The sequence below is a fragment of the Macrotis lagotis genome, chromosome 2 (genome assembly GCF_037893015.1).
Source record: "Macrotis lagotis isolate mMagLag1 chromosome 2, bilby.v1.9.chrom.fasta, whole genome shotgun sequence".
Classification (NCBI taxonomy): domain Eukaryota; kingdom Metazoa; phylum Chordata; class Mammalia; order Peramelemorphia; family Peramelidae; genus Macrotis; species Macrotis lagotis.
In genome coordinates, this window is record NC_133659.1 from 237,290,521 (window position 1) to 237,316,314 (window position 25,794).

At 37.7% G+C, this 25,794-nt stretch overlaps 1 protein-coding gene, 1 long non-coding RNA gene and 1 other non-coding gene across 3 annotated transcripts; 1 reads left to right on the forward strand and 2 right to left on the reverse strand.

The window, feature by feature from the left end:
* Positions 1-374: 374 nt before the first annotated feature.
* Positions 375-25,731, reverse strand: LOC141511493 (uncharacterized). The gene is made up of 3 exons (XR_012475346.1): positions 25,474-25,731; positions 23,985-24,232; positions 375-782 (listed from the first exon to the last, which is right to left on the reverse strand). It is a non-coding gene; the product is annotated as an uncharacterized LOC141511493 (long non-coding RNA).
* LOC141510878 (L-amino-acid oxidase-like) lies at positions 10,135-18,682 on the forward strand. The gene is made up of 6 exons (XM_074220297.1): positions 10,135-10,332; positions 10,909-11,021; positions 12,696-12,897; positions 14,772-14,840; positions 15,463-15,599; positions 17,854-18,682. Exons 1-6 carry the CDS (start codon positions 10,135-10,137, stop codon positions 18,680-18,682), a joined length of 1,548 nt encoding a protein of 515 aa, XP_074076398.1.
* On the reverse strand, positions 24,496-24,602 carry TRNAL-CAA (transfer RNA leucine (anticodon CAA)). Its single transcript has 2 exons — positions 24,565-24,602; positions 24,496-24,541 (listed from the first exon to the last, which is right to left on the reverse strand). It is a non-coding gene; the product is annotated as a tRNA-Leu (tRNA).
* Positions 25,732-25,794: the final 63 nt, after the last annotated feature.

Here is a 25,794-nt window from a genome sequence, read left to right on the forward strand (position 1 = left end):
TTATGGTATATTAATGTGGAATACTATTGTGCTATAAGAAATGATGAGCAGGAAAATTTCTGAAAAATCTGGAAAGACTTACATGAACTAATGCTGAGTGAAATGAGCAACACTAGGAGAACATTTTACACAGTTAACAGCAGCAGTGTATGATGATTAACTATGATTGACTTAGTTCTTCTCAGCAATACAGTGATCTAAGACAATTCCAAAAGATTCATGATGGAAAATGCTACCCACAATCAGAGAAATATGAAGTCTGACTGCAAGATCAAAGCATACTATTTCCACTTTTTGCATATGTTTTTGTGGCTTTTCCCCTTTGATTTCTTCTTTCATAAGGTAACTAATGTGGAAATATGTTTGTATGATTTCATATTTATAACCTATATCAGATAACTTGCTGTCTTGGGGGGAGAGGGAGTTGAAGGGAGAAAACATTTGATACTCAGAATTTTATAAAAAATGAATGTTAAAAACTATCTTTATGTGTAATTAGAAAAAATAAAATACTATATACCCCCCCAAATAATAATGTTTAGCAAACTTAAAAGTGTGTGTGCATACCAACCTACCCTTTGTGAAGGTGGATGATCTCCAGGTGAAGAACATTGCACATATTTCTGACTTTTCTGACCCAGAGGGTTTATGCTGATTTCCTCCTCCTCTTCCTCCTCTTCTTCCTCCTCCTCTCTTTCCTCCTCTTTTCTCTCTTTGAAGAACACTGTTTGTTATATGGTATGATTCTTTGGGAGGCATATGGGGAGGAATTCTGGAGAAAACTATAATGTAAAAAAACAAAAGACATCAATAAAAAACTTTTTTAAAGTATATGTGTACTGTAATTGAGGGAAAAAATTAAGTATATATGCATACATTTTTCCCCCAGAGATCCCAATATTTCTCTATAAACATTGCTTGAACTTAGTAGAAGAGCAATAGAAGGCTCAGGGAATTGTCATCACCACACTGGAGGCTTGCTAATTTTAGTTAAATAGCAGTAATAACAACAATAACTGATATTTATGCAGTACTTTAAGTTTTCAAAATGCTTTGCTATCTTTATCTCATTTGAGCCCATGACAACCCTGCCTAGAACCCTGAGAAAAGCAGTAGTTTCTTCCCTTCTGAAAATCTAAAACTGACAATAACAATAACCAACCATAACAGAACAAATGCTGGTGGGAGGGGGAAGATGGAAAGGGGGAGGGTGATACAGAACCATCCTCAGGATAGGCCATCAATAAATAACCAATGTAATTGTTCAGGTCACTGCCCTTCCTTCTCCCTTATGGACGTTATCCTATGACCCTTTGGAAACCTGACTTCTGTTTTTGTTCTTGATGACTCATCCCCAGAAGATTAGTAACTCTGAGAAACTTACGTTCTTTGAGACTGGAAGTAAAAGGTAACCCTAAGGATGACCTTTGGGAATGCATATAATTTTTCTCCCTCCTTAAGCAATAGGTCCCTAAGGAAAATCCCTACTAATTATTACCCTATGTAGGGTAATTATCAGATCTCAGAGAACCTGGACTCTTGAAGAAGTCTCCAAGAAATCATTCTGGGGATGGAGGGGATTAGAAAAGATGTAGAAAGCGGTTATGGTAGTATTCCAGTAGGATATAAGCTCCTGGGATTTTTTTTTAGTTTTCTAAACCTAACAATATATCTTACACAAAAGTAGGAGATTATTTGTAATCATGTAGAACCTGTACTGTATTGAATTGAATCCAGTTGGGCTTAAGTGAGTTGATTTGATTTGGGGAATTAACTCTTCTGTCCTAAGGAGTAAAGGGGGCAAAAATGAGCCTTTGACTTTTTTGAAAGGTAAAGTAAAAAATAAACACTGGTGTCCATGAACATTTCATCTGTAAAAGTGCCAAAATGACTTGTTTGTCACATTGTGGACCCCATCTCTTCATTTCTCCCCAATTGTTTCTTCAGAATTATCTTATTCCTGAACTTGGCCCAAAAGTCAGGGAAAACAAGAGGAGTCAGGAGAGGTGGTATGGAGTGAATCATTTTTGTCTGTGAGAGACAAATTTTGAAGATGAGTGGTGAAACAGCCCCTGAGTAAGGTATCCAGATTCTGGAGGTGGATCTGAGCCTCTGGATTGGTTGAGATGGAATATTTTGACCTCATCAAGTCAAAGCACCCCTCCCTTCTATGTTCTATATGCCTACTCACCCAAATGGACACACTCCTCTACAGAAGACTTCATGAGAAGGGGAAAGTACAAGACTAAAAGGGTTAGACATCTGGAAGAATTTCTAGATTACCATGCAGTATTGAAATTATCACACAACTAATTTCTGGCATGGGCAAAACCAAGATGATAGTATAGCAAAAAGAAATGCAACTGAATTCCCAACTACAACTTCTCCAAATATAACTAGAAAATGCACCAGACTGAATCATAATAGGGAAATTCAGAAAAAGTCACAGTGAATCCTTTATCTGATCCATGTCAGCATAGGGAAAGAGAAGACCCTACTTATACTAGGAATTGATTTAGGGCAGCACAGCACATGGAGAGACTGCACAGTATGGTAAGAGGAGGTTCCAGACCCAGACTGGCTACCTCCCAAACTATACCAAGGCATTGCAAAAGGAACAAATGCCAAATGGTACCTTTGTCATTCATTACCCAGTTCCAGATTACAAATTCAGAAGGGGAACTTTGCACAAGCATGACATCCTTTGTAGGGAGGTCAATTTGGTATACTGAGAAAGAAAGTAGTTCAGAAGCAAGCAGCTGTGGTTTGCCTTGGATCTCAGAAGCAGAGCAGGATCTCAGTTCCAGCATCTAGCACAGTCTACAAAGAAATAACTAAGGTAAGAATCTCAGTCTAAAGGGAAGCTATAGTTTGGTCACTCAACCAGCAGACCTTCCTAGCTGGTTGATAGGGGCTAACTTTAGCCACATTCTACTGCTGCTTTGACCAAAAGCAAGAAACTTGTAGAGTTCATATGAAGGAGGTGGCAGAGTAGCAATCAGACTTTGCCTGGACCAAATAACTCAAGGAGCACATCCCCAGAATGTGCTTGAGATTCCAGATTAAGATAACACCCAACATTCTCAAGAAACCAGCCACAGGATCAGCCTAGGACTTCCCTCCAGAAGTGTGGTAGAAGCCTGCCCCCCAAAGTGTAAAACTCTACTTTTCACAAAAGCCTTCTCTAACCCTTCTTAATTCCAGTGCCTTCCCTACTTTCACTATATTCTGTTCTTCTTGTATATAACTTACTTTACACATACTTGTCTGCATGTTGTCTCCACTCTAGATTATAACTTACCTTTGGGCAGTGACTATATTTTTTTCTTTCTGTATTCCCAGTGCTTAGCAGAGTGTGTTGCACATAGCAGGTCTTAATAAATACTTATTGAATGAATGACATTCTAGAAGACAAAGGATATGAGCTTACAGCCAAGCAAAACTGAGTAAAATGCTTCAAAGGAAAAAATTAGATATGGAATGAAAGGGGGTACTTCCAAGCATTCCTAGTGAAAAGGCCTGAAATGTGTAGAAATTTTGAAGTTCAAACACAGGAGTTATAAGAAATATATAACTAGTTAGTTACAATGTAAGGATTCAAACCCAAATCTTCCATTTGAACAGGAAGACAATGACAATTCTCTACCACTCCCCATTTATCATTATTTGTCAAGGATGGTCTGATGGTTGTCCTATTTGTAAGCAAGGATATGAATATTAAGTAGAGAACTACTGACAAAGTTTTGAGCATTGTACTACTAACCTCATAGCTTTTTGCGTATTTGCATAGTGCATTGTTTTTTTAAACACCTTATGTCAATTAACAGCAAAACTGCCTGTTATACCTAACATATAGCAGGATGTCATGAACAACCCTCCAAAGTTCATTCTTTTCCTCTTTTTAGCTTCACACAGATAGCACATAGACACCAGGGATGAGCTAGGTCTGTATTCTGGTACTGTCACTAACTAGTTATGTGACCTTAGCAAATCATGTCATCTTATTTTTACTGTCTCCAAAATGAATGTTTTGAACAGCACAGACTCCAGTTCAACTATTACTACAAAAGATGATTTCCATGATTGCTTCAGTGGTAAAATTCTATGATCTTATGCTTTTATGATTATCTAGAAATCTTTTTCAGAAGTCTAGCCTTCATTCTTCCCTTTGTACTTTCTTCTTCCTTGTAATAGGGTCTTCTAAGGAGGGAATATACTTTGGCAAGTTGGTTAAGGTCAAGGGGAAGGAGGATTCAGAGAAGAGGGAGGGAGTGGAGGGAAAGGAGAACGTATCACACAAAGGAAGGGCTCAAGGATTCTCAGACTCTTAATGATACTCTTAGCTGGCACCTCACTTATCTTTACTATCCAGATACTTTGAAGATACAATTTATGTCTGAGTGTCAGAACTGGTTGGGGATAGGGGGTGATGTTGGAAGGTCAGATAGAGTGAAATTTAGGTCCCTAAAGGGACCAGAAAATGTATTCGGTAACACTGGTTTAGAGAAATGATCAAGGACTGTCTGCCTTTCATTCTAACTTTGGTATAGATCAAACTGAAAAATCTGAACATGAAAAACATTAAGCTATCTAATTAAGGTAGAGCCTTTTACCATGCATTTCCATTGAAATTTTCTTAAAATGTAATTGCGTTCCCTTGAGTGCTATATTGATTCCCTGATGGTAGATATCTCAGTTCTTATTCTTCAGTCTTTTGTCTGTTTTAATATTTCTTGTTACCTCACTGAATCATTTAGTTCACTTTGTTCCATTCTGTTTTCAGAGTATCCTCTACTTTAGACAAAGTTATCTTCTGATTGTATGTTGGATCTTGTGTTTTATGTCTTTTTTCATTTCTTCCAAACACTCTAGGAGCAATTATAGCCAGTTCATTCTTTTTGTTTCCTGCGGTTGTATTCATGATTTTTTCATACTTGTTTCTTTCCTCTAGGATTTTTATATTGAAATTCTATAAATGCATACTATAACATGGTTGTGGAGTTTTCTGCTTTTTTAAATCATATTTTAACTTCAAATTTTAAACGAATTTATGTCAGGGCCAGAATGTGCCTCTTCTCATACTCTTGTGTGGGCTAGTTATTCCCAGATCCCATCTCCCATTGCAGTCCTAGAACAGAGCAATGTTATATATGGGAGGTTTTGACTCTAGAACAATCAAAAAGACTTTGTCTTGTTTTGATCCTAGATGTAATGGCTAAATTTGGATCCTACTTCTTCAATTGTAGCTTATGGGTTGATGGTTTGCCTAAATTCAAGCCCTGCCCTCTTTCACAACCCTAACCTGGAATCAAAGTCCTGACCTAAGACCAGGAGATAGACCTGTTTGTTGGGACCAACCCCTAACCCACTGCTGCAGGCTACAGCTTCTGGCTCTCTTAAAGTATCACATTGGCTTTGTCCATTTCCTTATGCAATAATTTCAGGCTAAACCCATTGAGCAGGGCATAACCTAAGAATGAACTGGCTTTAAGCCCATTTCCTAAGTTATCCTTATACATATAGGCCTGGACCTCATTTCCTTGCACCTGTCAGACAGCCTTAGCCCCACCCCTGGAGTAGACTTTGTTTCAGGTGCCATTTCCTTCTTTGTGGATTAAAAGAATTTATTGCGCATGCAGGTCCATATTTTTATGGGGGGAGGGGGTATTTTGTTTACTCTTAAACAAGAATATTTTATTAATGTATAAAAATATTATTTGTACAAAATGAGAATAAATATTAAATTAAAAGAATTTATACTATTTCCCATTGGTTCTTTTGTTTCACATGATGTTCTTCATATTAGTAAATGTTTCAGGGGAACTGAACTCTTTAATATCCTTCTAGAACATAGAAATTGTTAGTCCTGTTACATTTATTTCTAAGTTAGATGTAAATTAACCAATACAAAAAGAGAGGGATAGGAAAAGAGAAAATTGTTGAAAATAAGGGAAGAAAAGACCAAAGGTAGATATCAACTGAGTCAAAACCCCCTCATTTTAAGAAAACTGTGGCCTCATAAGAGTAAATGATTTGTTCAAGATCACACAGGTAGTAAGCATAAGTAGGGCTTGAACCATGGTTCTCTGACTCCTGAGCCCCTACTCTTGGTAAGAATCTTGAAGAAGAGAGAATAAATAGAAATAAATCAGTAACCCTAGGAGAAAGAGCAGTACAGGAAAAAAAACCAGGGATTCTATTCTCCATACCTAGAATTCTTTCCCTTCTATTTCTTTCTAATCCCTTCCCTCCACTATTTCTGCCTATTGAAATTCTATCATCCTTCAAATGATGAAGCTTTCTCTGATTCCCAATGCAGAAACAAAAAATTCATGAATGATAACTAGAACTTTAGAAATAATGAAATTGAAATTCCCTCCTTTTACAAATGAGGAAACCAAAGTCTAAAGAAGTAAAATGATTTATCTAAGATCACACAATGATCTTTTCCTTCTTAGAAGTGTAACAGCATTTTGTTTGTACCTTTCATGCATTTCTCATGTTCTATTTCATATGATACTAATTCACATCTTATTTTTCTTGCTAGGTTAAGCTCCTTGAGAAAAAAAGATGGGACACTTAATTATCTTTATAACTTCCTCAGCACCTAATGCAGTTCTGTGCCTATTAAAAAATTATAATTTTGTTGAATAAGTGAATTAGGATATGAGAAAGATGGTTGGAGAATAGGAAAAAATAGTGAGACTTAGGCCAGGGAGCGGGAGAGGTGGGATGTGATTGTAGATTAGAAAGCATCGCCTAATGGAATCCAAAGTGAAAAGTGAAAAGGGAGAATTCCTGTCCTCAATCCTTCCATTACTCCTGCCCCTTCCTCATTCTCTTCCCAATCTTCCTAATTCTTCTTACACCTCTGAGTGTTTTAAGATTTTCAGATGTTCCTTTTCTTCTCTTACTTTCAATTTCTTCTCAGAGTCCATGGTTAGAAAATATTTTTGAAATTTCAGAGATGTAGCACATAACAGGGACTCCTTCAAACAAAGAAGAAAGAGTTTAGACCTGTTTGTCTAAAGCCACATTACAATATATTGGAAGTGAGGATGAGACTAGTAAATAGCAAGGTGAACAGCTAGAGAACAAATTCATATCTAGGACCAAACAAGTGGTCTTTATGAGACATCATCTGTCTCATAAAATATGAAACTAGAAACTAGAAAAATGACAGAGAGTGGGGTGGGGAGAAGGGGAAGGCCTGAAAGTACTCACTTCTGTGGGATCCTTTATCATCAGGTGTCTGAATGAGGCTTCTCCTTAAAGAAGCTAATACACTCAACCACCAGAGTACTGAAAGAATCTGAAATCTAACTGTGGTTGTTTTCTGCTGTCTACCTATTACCTCCTTCCTATTTCTCAAGCCTTGGAGGGGAATGACTGATATAAGAGTGGGAGGAGAAATGTAATTAAAGAGGCGGAGGTTGGAAGGTTCAGAGAAAAGAGATAGAAGACAATATATTACCAGCCTATGACCCAGTCTCTCAACAGAGGTATCCAACTTGAACCATCCAGGTGAATAAGATCTCCCTCCACATCCTGAGGACTATGAAGACCCTCTGTGAGTAACCAAAGATAGAACCAGGATGACAGTGTAATGGGAATTTCTTCTTATATCTAATTTTCTGCCATGCCTTTCCCATCTTTCTTTTCCCTTCATCTCCTTAGTTTCATATCTTTTCCTCATTCAAGAGAGGTGCCTCATGTTCTTAGTCTTCCAAGTACAGGACATATATATATATATATATATATATATATATATATATATATATATATATATATATATATATATATATATATATATTTACTGCTTTCTGGGGTTTTATTAGAAGAATTTCACACTCATATGACATTCTTCATACTTCTATCTTTCAGTGCTATAAAGGGAATTCCTAAAACAAAAGATTAGAGTAATCTTTAAATTCAAATACAAAGACTGGCAGATTAAAGCAATCTGCCAACCTTCAAGAATCCTTGTCCCCCATAACAGACAAATTATGAGGCTCTTTCTTTTATGTCACCAAAATCAATCAGCTTTATTTTCCTATTACTAAATCCTTGGCTTGGGAAAGAATAACAACCTGTTAATGATGTGACTGTGGATGGTTAGCTTAGTTGAAGAGAATAACATTGAAGATTTATAGACCAATTAACTTAGGTCTTGGCCCTGCTACTAAGCAGGTACATAACTGAGAGCACTTAGGCTCTCAAGATTTCACTTTCCTCATCAGTCAAATTAAGAACTTGAACTAAATGACTTTGAACATCTCCTCTAGGATTCATTTTTAACCACAAACTGGGTGAGAAAATGTGAATGACTCAGTGTAATCTGTCTCTACTACTAGAAAAATAATTGAAAGCTTATCTATTACAGATTGAGGATTCCTTTCTTGTTAGGATTAATATAGTAAGTAGGATCTTTGAATTACACAGAATTATAAGCATCTAACTTTACAAGTTTAATTGGAATATCACTAGAAGTCAGAATAGTTTTCAAGGATTAGAATTCTATATGACACTCAGACCTAACCAGATTCCATTTTTCTCAGAGGGGAATGAAGTGAAAGAATAAAGCCTGTGCTCTTATTCCTTAAAGGAATAAGATAAGTAGATAAGTCCCAAAACTAGTACATTTCCCATGGAGTGTGTGATGGCATATTGCATGCATGAATAATATACATGTGTATATGTCTGTATGTGCTTTGCAGGATGGAGTGGAGGAAAAGAGAGCATTAGGAAGGAAGCCCTGGGTCTTCTCATTTTGGTGAAAAAGTAAAAGAAAAACTCAGAGAAGGTTCACAAGAGATGGAGAAAGAACTGAAACATTCTGGAAATAGGTCAGAGGGGTCAGGCTAATATCAGAGAAGAGAAGGCTTGACAGAGATACTTCATTTTGGGCCATTAATTAAAGAAGAAAATACCAACAATAAAAAGGCTTGTAGGATTTAGAATTAGAAGGGACCTTTGATCTAATACTGCCTTATTTTGGATGAGAGCTAAAGTCCAGAGAAGGGAAAATGCCTGCCCAAGGGCAACACAGGTAGAAGTAGTAGTAGAGCCAAGATTCAATTCCAAGTATTTTTAAACTCCTAATTCAGTGTTCATTTCGGAATATTATGCTTTCATTCCATCTTCTTCACCGCAATAGATTATAAAATTAGTATAAATAATTATAATCTATAATGTGATTACATACAGTATATAATGTGTGTATATATCCTGATATATATGTGTGTATATATAACCTGTATTCAACACAGTGTCCTACATGCAGCTTGTTCTTAATAAATGTTTGCTAAAACATTGAAGTAAAAAACCCAGGAATCAGAATAAGACCTAGAGATCTAATCAAAGTAGGTAAACTCTTAATCAAAGTAAGGATGACATGATGAGTCTCCAGGCTGAAGTAAAGAATGGAAGATTGGAGCAATTGTCTCAACTGCCATCCTTAGAAACATTTTAACAATCAGATTACAAGGTTATTCCTTTATCTCCCATTAAAAGACAGAAAAATATGCAAGAGGAATTAGGCATCATCTACAGCAGGAAAATGGAGATTAGATGATGGTCTTCATTTGAATGAAGAGACAGTAAAATGAAATCTTGAAAGAATTTGGAGTATAAGTAAGGAGAGTGGAGTGGAATAAAATTTTGTTCTAAAGTAATAAGATGAATCTTTTATAAATCCTCTAATCTATCAATGTCCTAAATGGATCTGGAATCAGGAGTCCTAGCTGTCTGACTGGAAATTCACTTAGCTATTTTGTGCTTCATTTTCTTTATCTCCAAAAAATGGAGATAATTGTAAACAAATGAAAAAGCATTTATTCAGTCCTTACCATATGCCTATCACTATATTAAGTACTATATTATTTTCCTTCTAGGGTTGTTGTGAGGGAAGAATTTTATAGACCTTAAAATATTATACAAATGTATGCTATGACTTTTTTAAAGTTGTTGTCAGTTTTGGGGTTCTCCCACCAACCTCAGAGAGGGCACAATCAATAAGTTGTGTCATTAATCTAGTGACATTTCTGGAATTCCAGACATCTCTAATGTTATAGCTATTCTCTTGACACTAGTTTTTGTCTGCTATCATTCCTAGTGAAACTATTGCTCATGAGTATGATATTGCTGAACCCCCACTCCCAGGCTTTTAATATTGAGCTGGCAAAGTGCTTTGATGATCCCCAATATGAAGACCTGCTCAAGCTATTACGGGATGGTCTGGGACCATCCACGGAGAAGAAGAGTGTGGTAGTGATTGGAGCTGGCATGGCTGGGCTCACTGCTGCCAAAATCTTACAGGATGCTGGTCACCAGGTATAAGAGTTGGGGATGTCAGAATCTGGGACTCAGAACTTCAGATTAAAGGCAGATGGGAATGAGAAAGGGAAGGCAGTGGGGATTGTTGTTCAGTTATTTCAGTCAAGTCCAACTCTTGGTGACTTCATTTGATGTTTTCTTGGTAAATACTAGTGTGGTTTAGCATTTCCTTCTCTAGCTCATTTTAAGATGAAGAAATTGAGGCAAGCAGGGTTAAGTGACTTGCCCAGGATCACACATAGTAATATCTGAATAGCCACATTTGAACTAGGAAAATAAGTCCTCCTAATTCCAGACTCTATTCTTATCTGCTACACCACATAGCTGCCTCAAACAACAAAAATCACAAAAATCAGAATTTATGGAGAATCGATTAGGTGTGGCTAGATCCCTTTAATTCCAAACCTAGAAAAAGCAAAAGATATTAACTGGAATGGAACTAGTGGAGTGGGATCTGGAAAAGAGGAGGAGAGGTGCAATCAGAATCAGTTCTAAAGGGTTGGTACCTTTGTTGAGATAGGGTTTAAGTGGAAACCTGATTCCACTAAGGCTGAGCAGCATCTGTCTTTCTAGGTTACTGTCCTAGAGGCCTCTGGGCGAGTAGGTGGGAGAGTTGAGACTCATCGAGTGCCTGGAGCTGAGTGGTATGCTGAACTTGGTGCTATGAGGATCCCAGCCAACCACATGTAAGCAATGATTGTTATCCTTCATCTATTCTATCCCCAGTCTCCCCTCTTGAACCACCCTTTACACAGCTACCAAACTTATTGTCCTAAAATAAAGAGCTGATTGTGTCATTTCCCTGGTCAAGAAATTTCAGTGGCTCCCAATTATCTGCCTCTTTCAGCATCTAAAGCCCTTCATAATCTACTCCAATCAATCTCTTCAAATACATATATATATATATATATATATATATAATTCTATTATATTATATTATAATATATTATAATATATTATTATTGTTATATATAATATAAAATAATTATTTATTGCTCTCTCTATTTTCTCTATTTATTTCACTCTATTTTTCAGTCAAACTAACTTTGTTTCTTCTGAAAAAGGAAAACTGAACAATACTTCTCTACCAAATTTTTTCCAATAAATACATACAAACACACAAAGATATACACATATATGAACACAGATACACAGACATACAGACACACAGATACACACACACACACTCACCATTCCTCTAAAGAAGACTGATTTTTTCTTTTTAAAGTGTTAGAAACCTCAAATACAGAAAATATAATCTCATGGCATACTAAAAAAATAAAATAAAATAGGGTGACTTCTTGACTACTCTGTCCAATCACATGAAAAGGTGAAAACAGTTGACAAATTGTTTGATGAATCCTTGAGAAAGGTAAGTCTTGGAAAGTCTACAATTCTCCACGATCTGTTACTGTCTTACCATGACGAAATGAAAAGTTAAATGGGAGTAGGAATAATTAGTAAAGTTTACAATTCTCCACCATCTATTACTGTTTTACCATAAAGAAATGAAAAGTTAATTGGGAGTAGGAATAATTAGTAAAGGGAAATATGGTGCATAGCATAAATGCTTTCTTCCTGAGTCTCTGCCTTTTTTTAAAATTAATTTATTTATTTTTGAATTTTACAATTTCCCCCTAATCTCTACCCTCCACAGAAGGCAGTCTGTTAGTTTTTACATTGTTTCTGTGCTATAGGTTGATCTAAATTGAATGTGATGAGAAAGAAATCATATCTTTAAGGGAAAAAAAAGAGGAGCAAAATTACATAATAAGATAATGGTTGTTTTTTTAAATTAAAGGTAATAGTCTTTGGTCTTTGTTCAAACTCCACAATTCTTTCTCTGGATACAGATAGTATTGTTGCACTGATGGAATAGGCAAGTCCATTAAGATTGATCATCAACCCCATGATGCTGTTAGGGTGTACAATGTTCTTTTGGTTCTGCTCATCTTGCTCAGCATTATGCAGATCCCTCCAGGCTTCTCTGAATTCCCATCCCTCTTGATTTCTAATAGAACAATAGTATTCCATCACATACATATACCACAATTTATTAAGCCATTCCCCAATTGATGGACATTCACTCAATTTCCAATTCTTTGCCACCACAAACAGGGCTGCTATGAATATTTTTACACAAGTGATGTTTTTACCCTTTTTGATGATCTCTTCAGGGTATAGACCCAATAGTGGTATTGCTGGATCAAAGGGAATACACATTTTCATTGCCCTTTGGGTGTAATTCCAAATTGCTCTCCAGAAAGATTGAATGAGTTCACAGCTCCATCAGCAATGCATTAGTGTTCCAGATGTCTCTGCCTTTCTTAATGAATTCCTCTAACTTCTGCTGCTACCAGGTTATCTCGTGAACTCATCAATCAGTTTGGCTTGAAGTTGAATGAGTTCTCTAGATATGATGACCGAACATGGGTCCTCATCAATGGAGTTCGTCGAAGGACTGGGGAGGTACAAGTCAATCCTGACCTTCTTGGCTACTCTGTCCAGTCACATGAAAAGGGGAAAACAGTTGACAAATTGTTTGATGAATCCCTGAGAAAGGTAAGTCTTGGAAAGGGATAGACTCTAGACATTCCCATCTAATCATGCTAAGAAAAACCTCAGGAATGCCTAACCAAAGAGTCCCCAAACTCAGGCTACTGATGTTTCTCAAAAGTTTGAAGAGTGTAAGTTTTCTTTCCCTGGATAACTGTCTGGTGAGAGTCCAAATTTATTCATCATTTAATCTACATATCCAATATAATGCTTAGCCAATGTCACAGAGAAGAGATATGAATTAATGAATGGATGAGTGAATAAATGAAAGAAAAAATTTTAAACCTTTATTGACCAGTGTGATGGAACACACCTGTAATCTCTACCACTGGGAGGCTGAGGTCCTGATCTTGGAAGTTCTGGCTAGAAGATGAAAGTTTATTGGATATCTATACTGTGTTGGACATCAATATCCTGAGACCCTAGAAATAAGAGACCACCAGTCCACTTAAAAAGGAGTGAATTGGAACAGGTCAAAAACAGAACTTATTAAAACTTCTGTGCTGATCAGCATTGAGATCAGCCAGTCAATGGTTGCTACACTTAAATTAGGGTGAAATAGGGATACTAGTCACTAAAAAAAAGTGTTAGGTGATAAGCATTAAGAATAAAATTTTAAAAAAGCCAGAGGATTCTTACTTTCAGGAATTTATGCAGGAGATGAGAGATATCATATGCAAAGGTTTTCAGCTTCTGGGTAGAAAAAAGTTCTGCAGATGCTAAAGATTCTATAGCAAGACCCAGGATGGGTCAATGTCTGCCCTACAATATGGGCTGTGTGGAGGGGAGTGGCTCACCTCCAATGGAGGGCAATCCCTGAAGATATTTACTAGATATACAAGAAGGCCATACTCTTAGGGAATTTATAATCTATTATGGGACAGAAAAAGACCCTTCCCCCTTTCCAAGTTGTTTTTTGTCTAATCGGACAGTCCCTACCTAAATTTAGCAAATTTCCTAGCTGATGAAGGAAACAGTCACTTCTCACAACCATTGGGAAACTTCCAATTTAGGGTGAAGCAGGAAACACAATACACATGTGCCATCTCTTTAAAACACACCTATTCATGATTTTACTACTGATGTTTTGTAAAATTAATTATGCAACTCATGGCCTAAGAATCCTCATAAAATCCACATTATTGCTAGATCAAAAATCATGACTCATAAGCCAAAGTGTTTAATTAAGACATGAAATGCCATAAATAGCAAGTAAAGGAAAGCAAGTAAAGTAAAAAACAAAATCAAATCATTCTCTTCAGTAATATACAAATAGTTTCACTCATATCTCTAGGGAAATCATTATCTAATTCCCCTTTATTTTCTCTGATTCCACATCACAACAGGAAAATGATACAATTCAGAACTTGAAGTCCCAGAGACAGATATTTAGAATGTGACGCTTTCTATCTCCTAAAATTTTTGTGGAAAAAAGGGCAAGCTTAAAAATTGGATAAAGCTTAGCCTCTAGTGTAATCAGAGTCTAGCTATGACTACTGTTTGGAATTTTCATGTTCTCACAGATCTATGAGTTCCCCTTCTTTCTCATCTTCCATCTATAAGTTCACTATTTCCTTCACCCATGTCTACTTATGTGGCCATGCAGTAGTCCAGCTTTTAAAATCTACTTCCTTCAGGAGTATTCCCCATCAATCAAAATCCTACTACAGTCAGCTCAAAGATGGTGGGAAATAAAGTCCTAATGTCACAACTAGTAGCAGACTACACAAAACCAACACACTGACAAAACATATGAATGCTGAGGGAAGAGTTAGTGAGAAAGGGGGATATGAAAAAATAAACAAAGAATAAGATAGAATAAATCATTAGAAAAGTAAGATTTACTTTCTCGATATTTTTCCTCTTCTTTTCTGCTTTAGGTGGTGGAAGAGCTGAAAAAGAGCAACTGTACCCAAATACTAGAAAAGTATGACTCCTTCTCCACTAAGGTTAGTCTCTTGGTCTCACTTAGCCCCACTGATCCTCATATCCTTTTCCTGCCACTCACAAAATATGAAAAGAAATTATAGTAAATCAAATTTATTAGACTAGTACTGATGTGGGATAGCAGTTGTTACCTCAAGAATTCAAGAAAATTAACCATATATATATATATATATATATATATATATATATATATATATATATGGTTTACAAAATGCTTCCCTTATGAAAACCCAGGGAAGGAGGTTGCACAAGTATTTTTGTCTCCATTATACAGTCTCTGAGAAGTCGTGTAACTTACCCACATGGCTATCCCAGCCACACAGTGTGTGAGAACTGGGATCTCCTGTGATCCTCCATCACCCTCCCTCTCTTCTGTGGGAATGAAGAGAACTTGAGACCCTGAAGTCATTGCAGATCAGAAGTGCCCTGACCTGGTCTGTCCTGGCCTGAATTGATCTATGCTATAGGGATTCTCTGGAAGGTCTGTCTTTGTAATTCAGACTCCTTTCCTCTTTGAGTATCCTATCTAGGATTAGAAAGATAGATATTATAATCTCTCATGAATCAAAGTTTTTTTTTTTTCAATCTCTGATTTCCTTTCCTCAATTCCTTCTGCCATGGCAGGAATATCTGATTAAGGTGGGAAATCTGAGCCGGGGTGCAGTGCAGATGATTGGAGATCTCATGAATGCTGATGCTGGTTACTATGAAGCCTTCCCTGAGACCTTAAGAGGATTTATTTCCTTCTTCCAGAACCCCCGGTGAGGTCTGGGACAGGATGGGCTAGGGAGGTAGAGAGGGAGGAGAAGCAGGTGGGAGAACTGATCTTTCATTCATCTAAATGTAGACAACAACAAAACTAAGCAAAAATCTCAAGGGTTAGAAGTTATTTATCAAGCAAAGACCTTAAAGTACTTTAGGTATTATATCACATAGTACCTATGTAGCAGACTTTTCCTGGGATAACATATGGAATTCAGTATAGTGGAATGGGGAAAGCACTGGATTTGGAGTCATGAGTCCAGGTCCAAATCCTGGCTTTACCATTTGCCCCCCTGTGACCTTGAGGAAGTCATTTTATTTCTCTGGGTTTCAGTTTCCCCAACTACAAAGTGAAGGAGCTGGATTAGATGACACCTACATTTCATTCCAATTCTGAATCTATCATTCTATTGCTCCCATTTGGAAGGACTTTGTGTTTGCTGCAAGGAGATATAGTTCTCTCTAAACAAGGGGAGAGGGCGGCTAGGTGGCGCAGTGGATAAAGCACCGGCCCTGGAGTCAGGAGTACCTGGGTTCAAATCTGATCTCAGACACTTAATAATTACCTAGCTGTGTGGCCTTGGGCAAGCCACTTAACCCCGTTTGCCCTACAAATAAAATAAAATAAACAAGGAGAGAGAGAAAATAGGAAGAGAAAGGAGAAGACTTACCCAACAGTAGGTTTAGAAAGGTAGTGTTAAAATAAACATTGTAAGCTGGGGATGTGTATAACTCATCTAGAACACCCTTGGCTTTATACTTTCCCTCCTATTGACAGATCTTGAAGGACCAAACACTCAAGGCATATCAGGTTGGGGATCAAAGCATCAAGACCTAAACAGGATCTTAGAAATCATCTAGTTACACCCTCATTTTACCAAAAAAAAAGTAAGACCCAGACAGATCCTGTAAATTGTCCAAGTCTATGTATGATCTTTTTATTCTATTATTTATCAGCCAAGATAGAATTGGAATCAGCATTATCATACAAAGTCAATTTCAACAGAAATGAAATATAAATTCCTGCCTCCATATCATAGAGCCCAGACATATTTTCCCTATTTTGCCTTGTTTTCCAAATATGGAAAAGGAGAACCTTAAGTTGGGTATCTTAGCCCAATTGGTCATACTGACACCCAGAATGCTGATAACCTCATGTCATAAAACCACAGAGTAGTAAAAGAGTAGCCAACTTGCAGGACCTAGGACCAGGTTCAAGGAACTCAGCATAAAATTAGATATCTATCTGTTCTGCCAAACTAGTGAGAACTAGCTGAACTCCACCACTGCTTAGGACCTCCCAAAGAGGTGCAGTGTAAAGGGAGGGAAATGTCATTTTTAATTATATTCAAACTGTAACTATCATATCTTTGAAAGATCAAAAAAGAAAAAAAGATCAAAAAATATATTGCTATATAGAGACACACGAGGAGTGCTAATGAACTAGTAATAAAGTCATTTTCATATAAAGATATTAAGTATCATGACCATTTGTCAGTTATTTTCTTGAATTCATACTACTCCCATGAATTCATGCCACAACCTCGATCTAGGAAAATTAGAAAATTACAAGAGAGGCAAATTTCAAATGAGTAAAAGGAAGTATTTTCTTATAAGTAGCATTGTGTTTAAAAATGGAAAGGGCTCCCTTTCAAGCTCTCTGTCATTGCTGGTAATTCAAATAATATCTGGATAACAACCTGTTGAGAACATATAAAGGAGAACCTGCACTGTGTAAGAAGCTAATCTCCAAGGTCCTTTACAATTCAAAATCCCTAAGAATCTGTAATTCTCATTCTATTGATTAAAATTCTTGTTTGCAATTTCTAATCACATCAAAGCTTATAAGGTTGTAAAAAAGACTGATGCAAGTCATTGTGTGTTAATCTTGCAACTAATCCACTTTCTCCAAAGTCCAAAACAAATCAAATGGTGAGCCCCAAAGAAATGGAAAACATTCTACCTTACCTTCCACTTTGATCTGCTGGAATAGAGTATATAGGAGTTCAGACTGTTTCATCTCTCTTCTAATTCTGCTATAGGGCCTCCTGAGGAGGGAGATACCCTTGAGTGTCTAGGTTAGAGTGTCCCAATCCTAGTTTTGCAACATCCCCAATTATCAGAATAAAATATTGAATAAAATCAGTTTTATAACAATATTTTTTAAATAAGCCTGGGTCCTCTGAGTCCAAGACTAAATACATATCAACCGCATCCTTTGTATGACCTTTTCACCATGCTTCCTCCTCTTAGGTTTGAGGAAATTACTGGTGGCTTTGATCAGCTTCCCAAGGCCTTACATGACTCCCTAATCCCTGGTACTGTCCACCTCCATTCACAAGCAAAGGAGGTAATAAGGGATGGTGACTATGTCCATGTTGTCCATCAGACACCTGACCCTCTTTGGCCTCATGCCCGCCTCACTGCCAACTATGCCATTGTAGCCACAACAGCTAAGGCTGCCCGGCTCCTCCGTTTCCATCCACCTCTGTCTCTAGGCAAAGAAGATGCCCTGCGTTCAGTCCACTACAACAGTGCCACCAAGGTAATCTTGGCCTGCACCAAGCGCTTCTGGGAGCAGGATGGTATTTATGGTGGGAAGTCTATAACAGATCGTCCCTCCCGATTTATCTACTACCCCAATCATGACTTTCCCAATGGAACAGGTGTCATCTTGGCCTCCTATACCCTGGATGATGACTCTACTTTCTTTGCTGCCATGGATCAAAAGCAGACTGTGGATGTAGTGTTAGAGGATCTGGCTGCTATCCACAGTCGCCCCAAGGAAGAACTTCAGGCTTTTTGCCCCTACTCTGTGATCAAGCGTTGGAACCAAGATCCCTACTCCATGGGAGGCTTTGCCTTCTTTACTCCCTACCAATATGTAGACTACTCCCAGGAGCTCTTCAAACCTGAAGGGAGGATATACTTTGCAGGAGAACACACCACCCTTCCTCATGGTTGGATTGATACAGCCATCAAGTCTGGACTTCGGGCAGCCCAGAGTATCCAAGAAGCTGTGAGATTATTGAAACAGGACAAAGAAGTCAGGAAGGAAATTAGGCCTAAGAGTGAGTTGTAACCAGTGAAAAAGAACTCATATAGATGAGGTAGTCTAATATAGTGAACCTTGACTTAGAATCAAGAAAGACTTGGGTTTAAAATCTTGCCTCTAGCAAGTGTTAGCTATTTGACCATAGGCAAATCACTTAACTTCCTCAAAACTCCCTCACTTTAACCATCTGTAAAATGAAGACATTAATTCCTATTAGTGGGTACCAACTTCATAGGATTGTTATGATGATCAAAAGAAAAACTGTCTGCAAATTTGCTTCTGAAAATGTTAAAAAAAAAAAAAAAACATTTCCTGACTTGCTATCAGTAGGCTATACATGTTCTTGACTGATTTCCTAGTTTTGGGGATGGGTTGAAGACACCTGCCAACAATTTGTCTCTCTTTTGAAACAATGATACACATTTGTGAGATAGATGTCTGGTTAATGTTTTCAGTTAAGGAATAAAGAATAGGGGTGCCTAGGTGGCACTGTGGATAGAGCACCGGCCCTGGAGTCAGGAGTACCTGAGTTCAAATTCACACTCAGACACATAATAATTACCTAGTGTGTGGCCTTGGGCAAACCACTTAACCCCATTTGCCTTGCAAAAACGTTAAAAAAAAAAAAAAGAATAAAGAATGGAGAAAGATCAAAAAGTAGAGACCAAACCCCAAACTTTACTCTTAGAAACTATGTTGTGACCAATTAAGCTAATTAGCCCTTTTAACAAAGACATCATTATAGTTCCTTAATCATATTTAAATATCAGTTGATACAAAATGTGTATTCTAATGATTGGCCTATTATTAGCATTTATTAACCAACAAACCACATTTGCAATTAACACAATAAATGGTTAACCAAATTTAAATCTGCTCATTAGACAACATAGTATGCATTCTAAAAATTAGGAGAATTTCTCTCTTTCTTGGAGTTATAAGTCTGCCTTGTCTACCCTCACACCCTTCTCTTAATTATGGGTTTCATGTAATCACTCTGCCTCTAAAAGTCAGCAACTTTTCTTTCAAGCTGAGGTCCTGAGAACTGGAGGGAAAAGGGCTGATACACCTTCTTAGTGTATGCACTCAACACTTCTGCAACCAGAAGAGAGTCAGAAGAGACTCAGCTCTGCCTCACCTTCCGCCCCCCCACCACCACATATCCCTGCCTTTAGAGATGGTGCAGAGACCTGAAATCAAGAACACTTGTAAGATGTAACATCTCAGTTTCCTCTTCTGTAAAATGAGGATAATAAAAGCATCTGTCTTCAATGGTTATTGTGAAGATAAAAGGAGATATTTATAAGGTTCTTTGAAACCTTAAAGCATTAATAAATGCTATTTAATATTAGTAATATAGTTATAATAACCAATAATATAGTAGTATAATTAACTTAATACAGTATTATGATTGATAGTATTGTAAGTAAAATTGCAATGAGACATTCCTCCTATAAATTCACAGTATATTCTACCATAAATGTACATACCATCAATTGGAAAAATGGACATACCTAGAGGATATGCATGGAAGCTTAGCACATAAGGAACATATGTGCCCAAGATTCACATGTAGAAGGAAAATTCACACTTCTTTATGTTGCAGGACTCCTACTATTTTCTACTATTTTCTTTCTACTCTCATTGAGCTTGCTACCACTAGACATGGTATCCCCTATTGCACATATTGCTAATTATTTGGTGTCATAATCTTTGTTGGATTTCATCTTTTCAGGTCCACTTTTAGACTATCTTAATTCCAGTCTTCTAGGGAGGGTGATGAGAACCTCCTAGTGATAACCAACACACCCAACTAATAAAAATTAGTCATTGTGATTCTTTTTTTTTCTTTTTTATCACTAGGCCTGGATTGAAATTAAACCCATCTGTTATAGATAATTATTATCAGCAATAAAGTCATGTTGCTTTGGTGCTGTATTTTATTTAGCCAGAGGAAAAAAAAAACCTAAAAATTATCTCCCTAAATTGCTTTTCTTACTATTCCTAAGGGTTAGCACAGGAAATCCTTAATTAATGTCTATTGACAGACTAAATTTGCTAAATCCAGTGTAATTTTCTCAACCTTCATCCTTCATAATCTCTGTAGCTCTAGGTACATAACCCTCCTCCTCCCTTTTTATCTTCTATTCTGAATATTCTCTGGTTTTTGTAGTTACGCTATTAAGACTTTCTTCCTATCTGACTTAATTTTTCCTTTCTCATTGTCCTTTGTTAAGACATTGTTCATGTGTAAGGTAAAACATTTGACTGGGATATGAATGGATTCTCCTTAATCACAGTGGTCCAGCTTGATCAGATGTGACCCATATTTGGACATTCACTTCATAAGTTATATAATTAGATGGGCTTACTGTCCTTATATGAAATCTGAGTAGCCAGTTACACACCTGGTCTATATGATGATATTTATGTCTCAGATTTGGCAGACTTTGTTTTATGACCCTATAACTATACAGGCTAGGAAATTGGCCATGCAGACAGTTGTATTTGTAAAGTGGATGGGGGGGGGGGGGGGTGGAATGGTACACATAGAGCAAACAGGACAAGGGGAGAAGTGGACTAGGTCCTTGAGGAACTGATAAACAAACTTGGGCTATGCAGATAGACTTGTGTGTGGAGTTGACACTGAAACCTCCCCCCACCAGGGCTATACAGTAAAGAGTTATAAATCTCTACAAGCCTACTCAGCATTCATTTGATCTCTCTGAATAAAGAACCTGCAAAGTAAACAGGAGAAGAGGAGAAAAACTTCCAGAGTTCCTGCCTTACAATTGATGTTCCTGGAAGTATTTGTCTGAACCTAAAACCTCCTAGACTTGTAATTGGCAAACAAGAATGGGATTTGTTTGAAACATCCTGCTCCCCTGAGTTAGACAAGGCTTAGAAGTCTTGACTTCTTGGATCTGACTTAGACCATTCTTTGTATAAACCCCAGGGCTCTGTCCTCTCTATCTCTCTCATCTTCCCTCTCTACTTTGTTTCTTGGCAGTCTCATGAGCTCCCAAGTTCTATCTTCTTCATGCAGAAAACTCCCAAATTTACATTTCTAGTCTAAAAATACATGTACTAATATAATAAAAATGACAATTCTACCAAAACTAAACTACCTGTTTAGTGCCCTACCAATCAAAATTCCAAAATTTTATTTTAATGAGTTAGAAAAAAATGGTAAGTAAATTCATATGGAGAAATAAAAATTCAAGAATTTCCAGGGATTCGATGAAAAAAAGTACAAAAGAAGATGGCTTAGCCCTACCAGATCTAAAATTATGTTATAAAGCATCAGTCATCAAAACTATCTGGTATTGGCTAAGAAATAGAGTGGTGGACCAGTGGAATAGACTAGGTACAATAGCAGTTAATGATTATAGTAATCTGTTTAATAAATCCAAAGAGTCCCGCTATTGGGATAAAAACTCTCTCTTCAATAAAAACTGCTGGGAAAATTGGAAGTTAGTAGGGAAGAAACTTAGATTAGACCAACACCTCACACCCTATACAAAGATAAGATCCAAATGGATACAGGATTTAGACATAACAAACAATATTATAAGCAAACTAGAAGATCAAGGACTAGTTTACCTGTCAGATCTGTGGAAAGGGAAGCAGTTTATAACTAAGGAAGAGTTGGAGAACATCACTAAAAACAAACTAGATGATTTTGATTACCTTAAATTAAAAGGCTTTTGCACAGACAAAACCACTGTAACCAAGATCAAGGGAAGTTTAGGAAACTGGGAAACAACCTTTGCAACTAGTATTTCTGACAAAGGATTTATTTCTAAAATATACAGAGAACTGAGTCAAATTAAAAAAAAAAGCCATTCCCCAATTGAGAAATGGTCAAAAGCAATTTATAGATGAGAAGATCAAAGCAATCCATAGTCATATGAAAAATTTCTCTAAATCATTACTTATTAGAGAAATACAAATTAAAGCATCTCTGAGGTACCATGTTACACCTCTCAGATTGGCCAATATGATCAGAAAGAACAATGAGCATTGTTGGAAGGGTTGTGAGAAATTTGGAACACTAATACGTTGTTGGTGGAGCTGTGAACTCATGCAAACTTTCTAGAGTGTAGTCTGGAATTATGTCCAAAGGGCAATAAAAATGTGCATACCCTTTGATCCAGCAATACCACTACTGGGCCTACCTATACTCTGAAGAGATGATGAAAATGGGTAAAAAAATATCACTTGTACAAAAATATTCATAGCAGCCCTGTTTGTGGTGGCAAAGAATTGCAAATCGAGTAAATGTCCTTCAATTGGGGAATGGCTTAGCAAACTGTGGTATATGTATGTCATGGAACACTATTGTTCTGTTAGAAACCAGGAGGGAAGGGATTTCAGGGAAGCCTGGAGGGATTTGCATGAACTGATACTGAGTGAGATGAGCAGAACCAGAAGAACATTATACACCCTAACAACAACATGGGGTGATGATAAACCTTGATGGACTTGCTCATTCCATCCGTGCAACAATCAAGGACAATTTTGGGCTGTGTTCGATGGAGAATACCATCTGTATCCAGAGAAAGAATTGTGGAGTTTGAACAAAGACCAAGAACTATTACCTTTAATTTAGGGGGGAAAAACACCTGATATCTTATTGTCTGATCTTGCTATCTCTTTTACGATTGTTTCTTCCTTAAGGATGTGATTTCTCTGTCATCACATTCAATTTGGATCAATGTATACCATAGAAATAATGTAAAGACTGGCAAATTGCCTTCTGGGGGGAGGGTGAAGTAAGATTGGGGGGGGGAAATTGTAAAACTCAAAATAAATAAAATCTGAAAATATATGTAAGCCGAACTCCACAATGCAAGGTTTACTTGCTGCTGGTACTTCCAGATAAACCATTCTAAATTACCATTCTGATAAGTGGTTCATTGCTGAAAAACTTTTTGGCATTAGATCACATTCTATAATTTACTATTCGCCATTTCCATACCACAAGCTCTCACTCAGATTTTGCTCACTGGCATGGTGCATGGCACTAGCTTAGTAACCCAAAACCGGTTCCATTACTTGATTGTGACCTTGGGCAAATAACCTAAATGCTCTGAGTCTCAGTTTCCTCGTCTATAGATTGGGAATAATAATACACTCAAATGCCTTACAGCGTTGTTGGGGGTCAATAAATATTTATTGAGCGCTTGACTGTTCGGCAGACACTGTGCTAAGAGCTGGAAATACAGAAAAAGACAAAAACAGCCCGTACCTTAAGAAGCTCAGGATATAAGGGGGGGGGGGGGGGGGGGGGGGACTGGAATGCGGCTGCAAAGAGCTCTGTACAAACCAGGGACTTGCGCTGAGAGGACGCGAGTATGTGCCTGCTCTGCCTTCCTTCCCCTCGCCGGGCGTCCCTGGCACGGACGTGGTATGGAGAGGGTAAACTGCAGTAAGTGTGTAGGCAGCATAGCGGCTGCTGCGGGATCTCCCCTCTAGGAGGCGCTGTGACGACTTAGACGGCCTGGCTGCAGCCGAGGAAAGGACCGAGGTGAGACAGCAGAGGACGGCTCCGTCTCCGGGCCAGCCCGGCCTGAACTGATAAAACAGATCAGAGAGAAAAGGAATGAGGAAAAGTGGGGACCGGGGCACTCCGAGACACCAATCTTCGGGAGGGGGTGGGGAGCCCGAAGTGAGAGAGGCGGGCAAACCCATTGGTTGATCGAGATCCACGCACTCCTTAAGACTCAAAAAATGGATCGCTGCCGTCACTATTGGTTTTAATTAAAAACAAACCAAAAAAAACTTTATTCTTTATATTTACATATAAAAGGTAAAATAAGGGTGAGAAAAAATTGATGTGTCAGAAGTGGGATTTGAACCCACGCCTCCATACGGAGACCAGAACACCCTGTACCGGAAGGAGTAACCTTGAGTCTGGCGCCTTAGACCACTCGGCCATCCTGACACCCGGAAACCTGGGCTGCTAAAGAGCTTATTCAAGAAATGAAAACGAAACGTGGATTTCAGTGGATTCTTTTAAGGTTTTTTCTCTTTATTTTTTCCTGTCTCTCGCTAATTGCCTCATCATTTTTCTTCTTTCCCTTTGTTTCTGCCTCTTTCTATCCTACAGTTTAGGAAAACACGGAGCCGGTGAAACTAAATCCTGCTGGCGCTTTACTGAAACAGAAACGGAGACAATCTATTTGCAATTAATTCAGTAAATGTATGGATCACCTACTCTTTACATACCCTCCCCCCAATAATCTAGTTTTAAATCTGACAATGCTGGGATCCCCGCGCTACTCCCTTAATTATTTCCCCACAAAAACTTATTTAATAGCAGAGGCCCGTCCTTCAGCTTCTGCTTGATCCCTTCCAAAGAGAGGAAAACCTCTAGTCCCTTTGTGCTGCTCGAGTTCGCAGGATATTTTTCGTGGCTTCAAACCTAAATTGACCTTTTTTGCTTAACAACTTAAATAAGTAAAAATATTAACTCCGGTTCGTTGCTCCTGGTTCTACTGTCCATTGCCAACAAGACAGATTTTCAAATACTTTTCTCCCCTCTTTATACTAAATAAATACTTTTCTCTCCTCTTTATACTAAATATGCTCAGTTTCTTTTATTGATCTTCCGCTAAGGGACACAGAGGATAGAGTGCTGGGTCGAGTGGCAGGAAGATCTATGTTCAAATTTTATCTCAGACATTTACTAGCAGTGTGACCCCGTCTATCTTAACCTCTGATTATCATCTCAGCTTCCCCACCTATAAATAATAATAGCTTATCAATAATTAATAATAGCTTAATAATTATGTCACGGACTCCAGATCCTTTACCTAGCTTCCTTGATTGAACACTTTCAAATTGGTCAATTTTCTTTCTCAGCTGCGGTTCCCAGAGCTGTGCATGACACTCCAGATGAAGTCACATCATCCTGGAAGCTACTCCTGGAAACTAAATCAAGCCCCAACCCTGTCCGCTTGGGCTGCCGCCTCACAGAGCTGGCTCAGGCTAAGCTTTCCGTTCACTAAAATTCAGAAGGAATGCTTGTTTAATCATATCTAACCCCATCTTGTACTTGTGAACTGGATCCGGTCCAGTTCACGAGGACACAAAAGAAATAACTGTTTTAGCGGTTTGTAGAAAAGTTTCCTCTA

What these genes read in the sequence shown, in the direction of transcription:
- LOC141510878 (XM_074220297.1), top strand. Translation starts at nt 10,135, where the DNA reads ATGATATTGCTGAACCCCCACTCCCAGGCTTTTAATATTGAGCTGGCA. An exon ending in TACAGGATGCTGGTCACCAG is followed by an intron (nt 10,333 to 10,908) that starts GTATAAGAGTTG and finishes CTGTCTTTCTAG; the next exon opens with GTTACTGTCCTAGAGGCCTC. An exon ending in AGGATCCCAGCCAACCACAT is followed by an intron (nt 11,022 to 12,695) that starts GTAAGCAATGAT and finishes TGCTGCTACCAG; the next exon opens with GTTATCTCGTGAACTCATCA.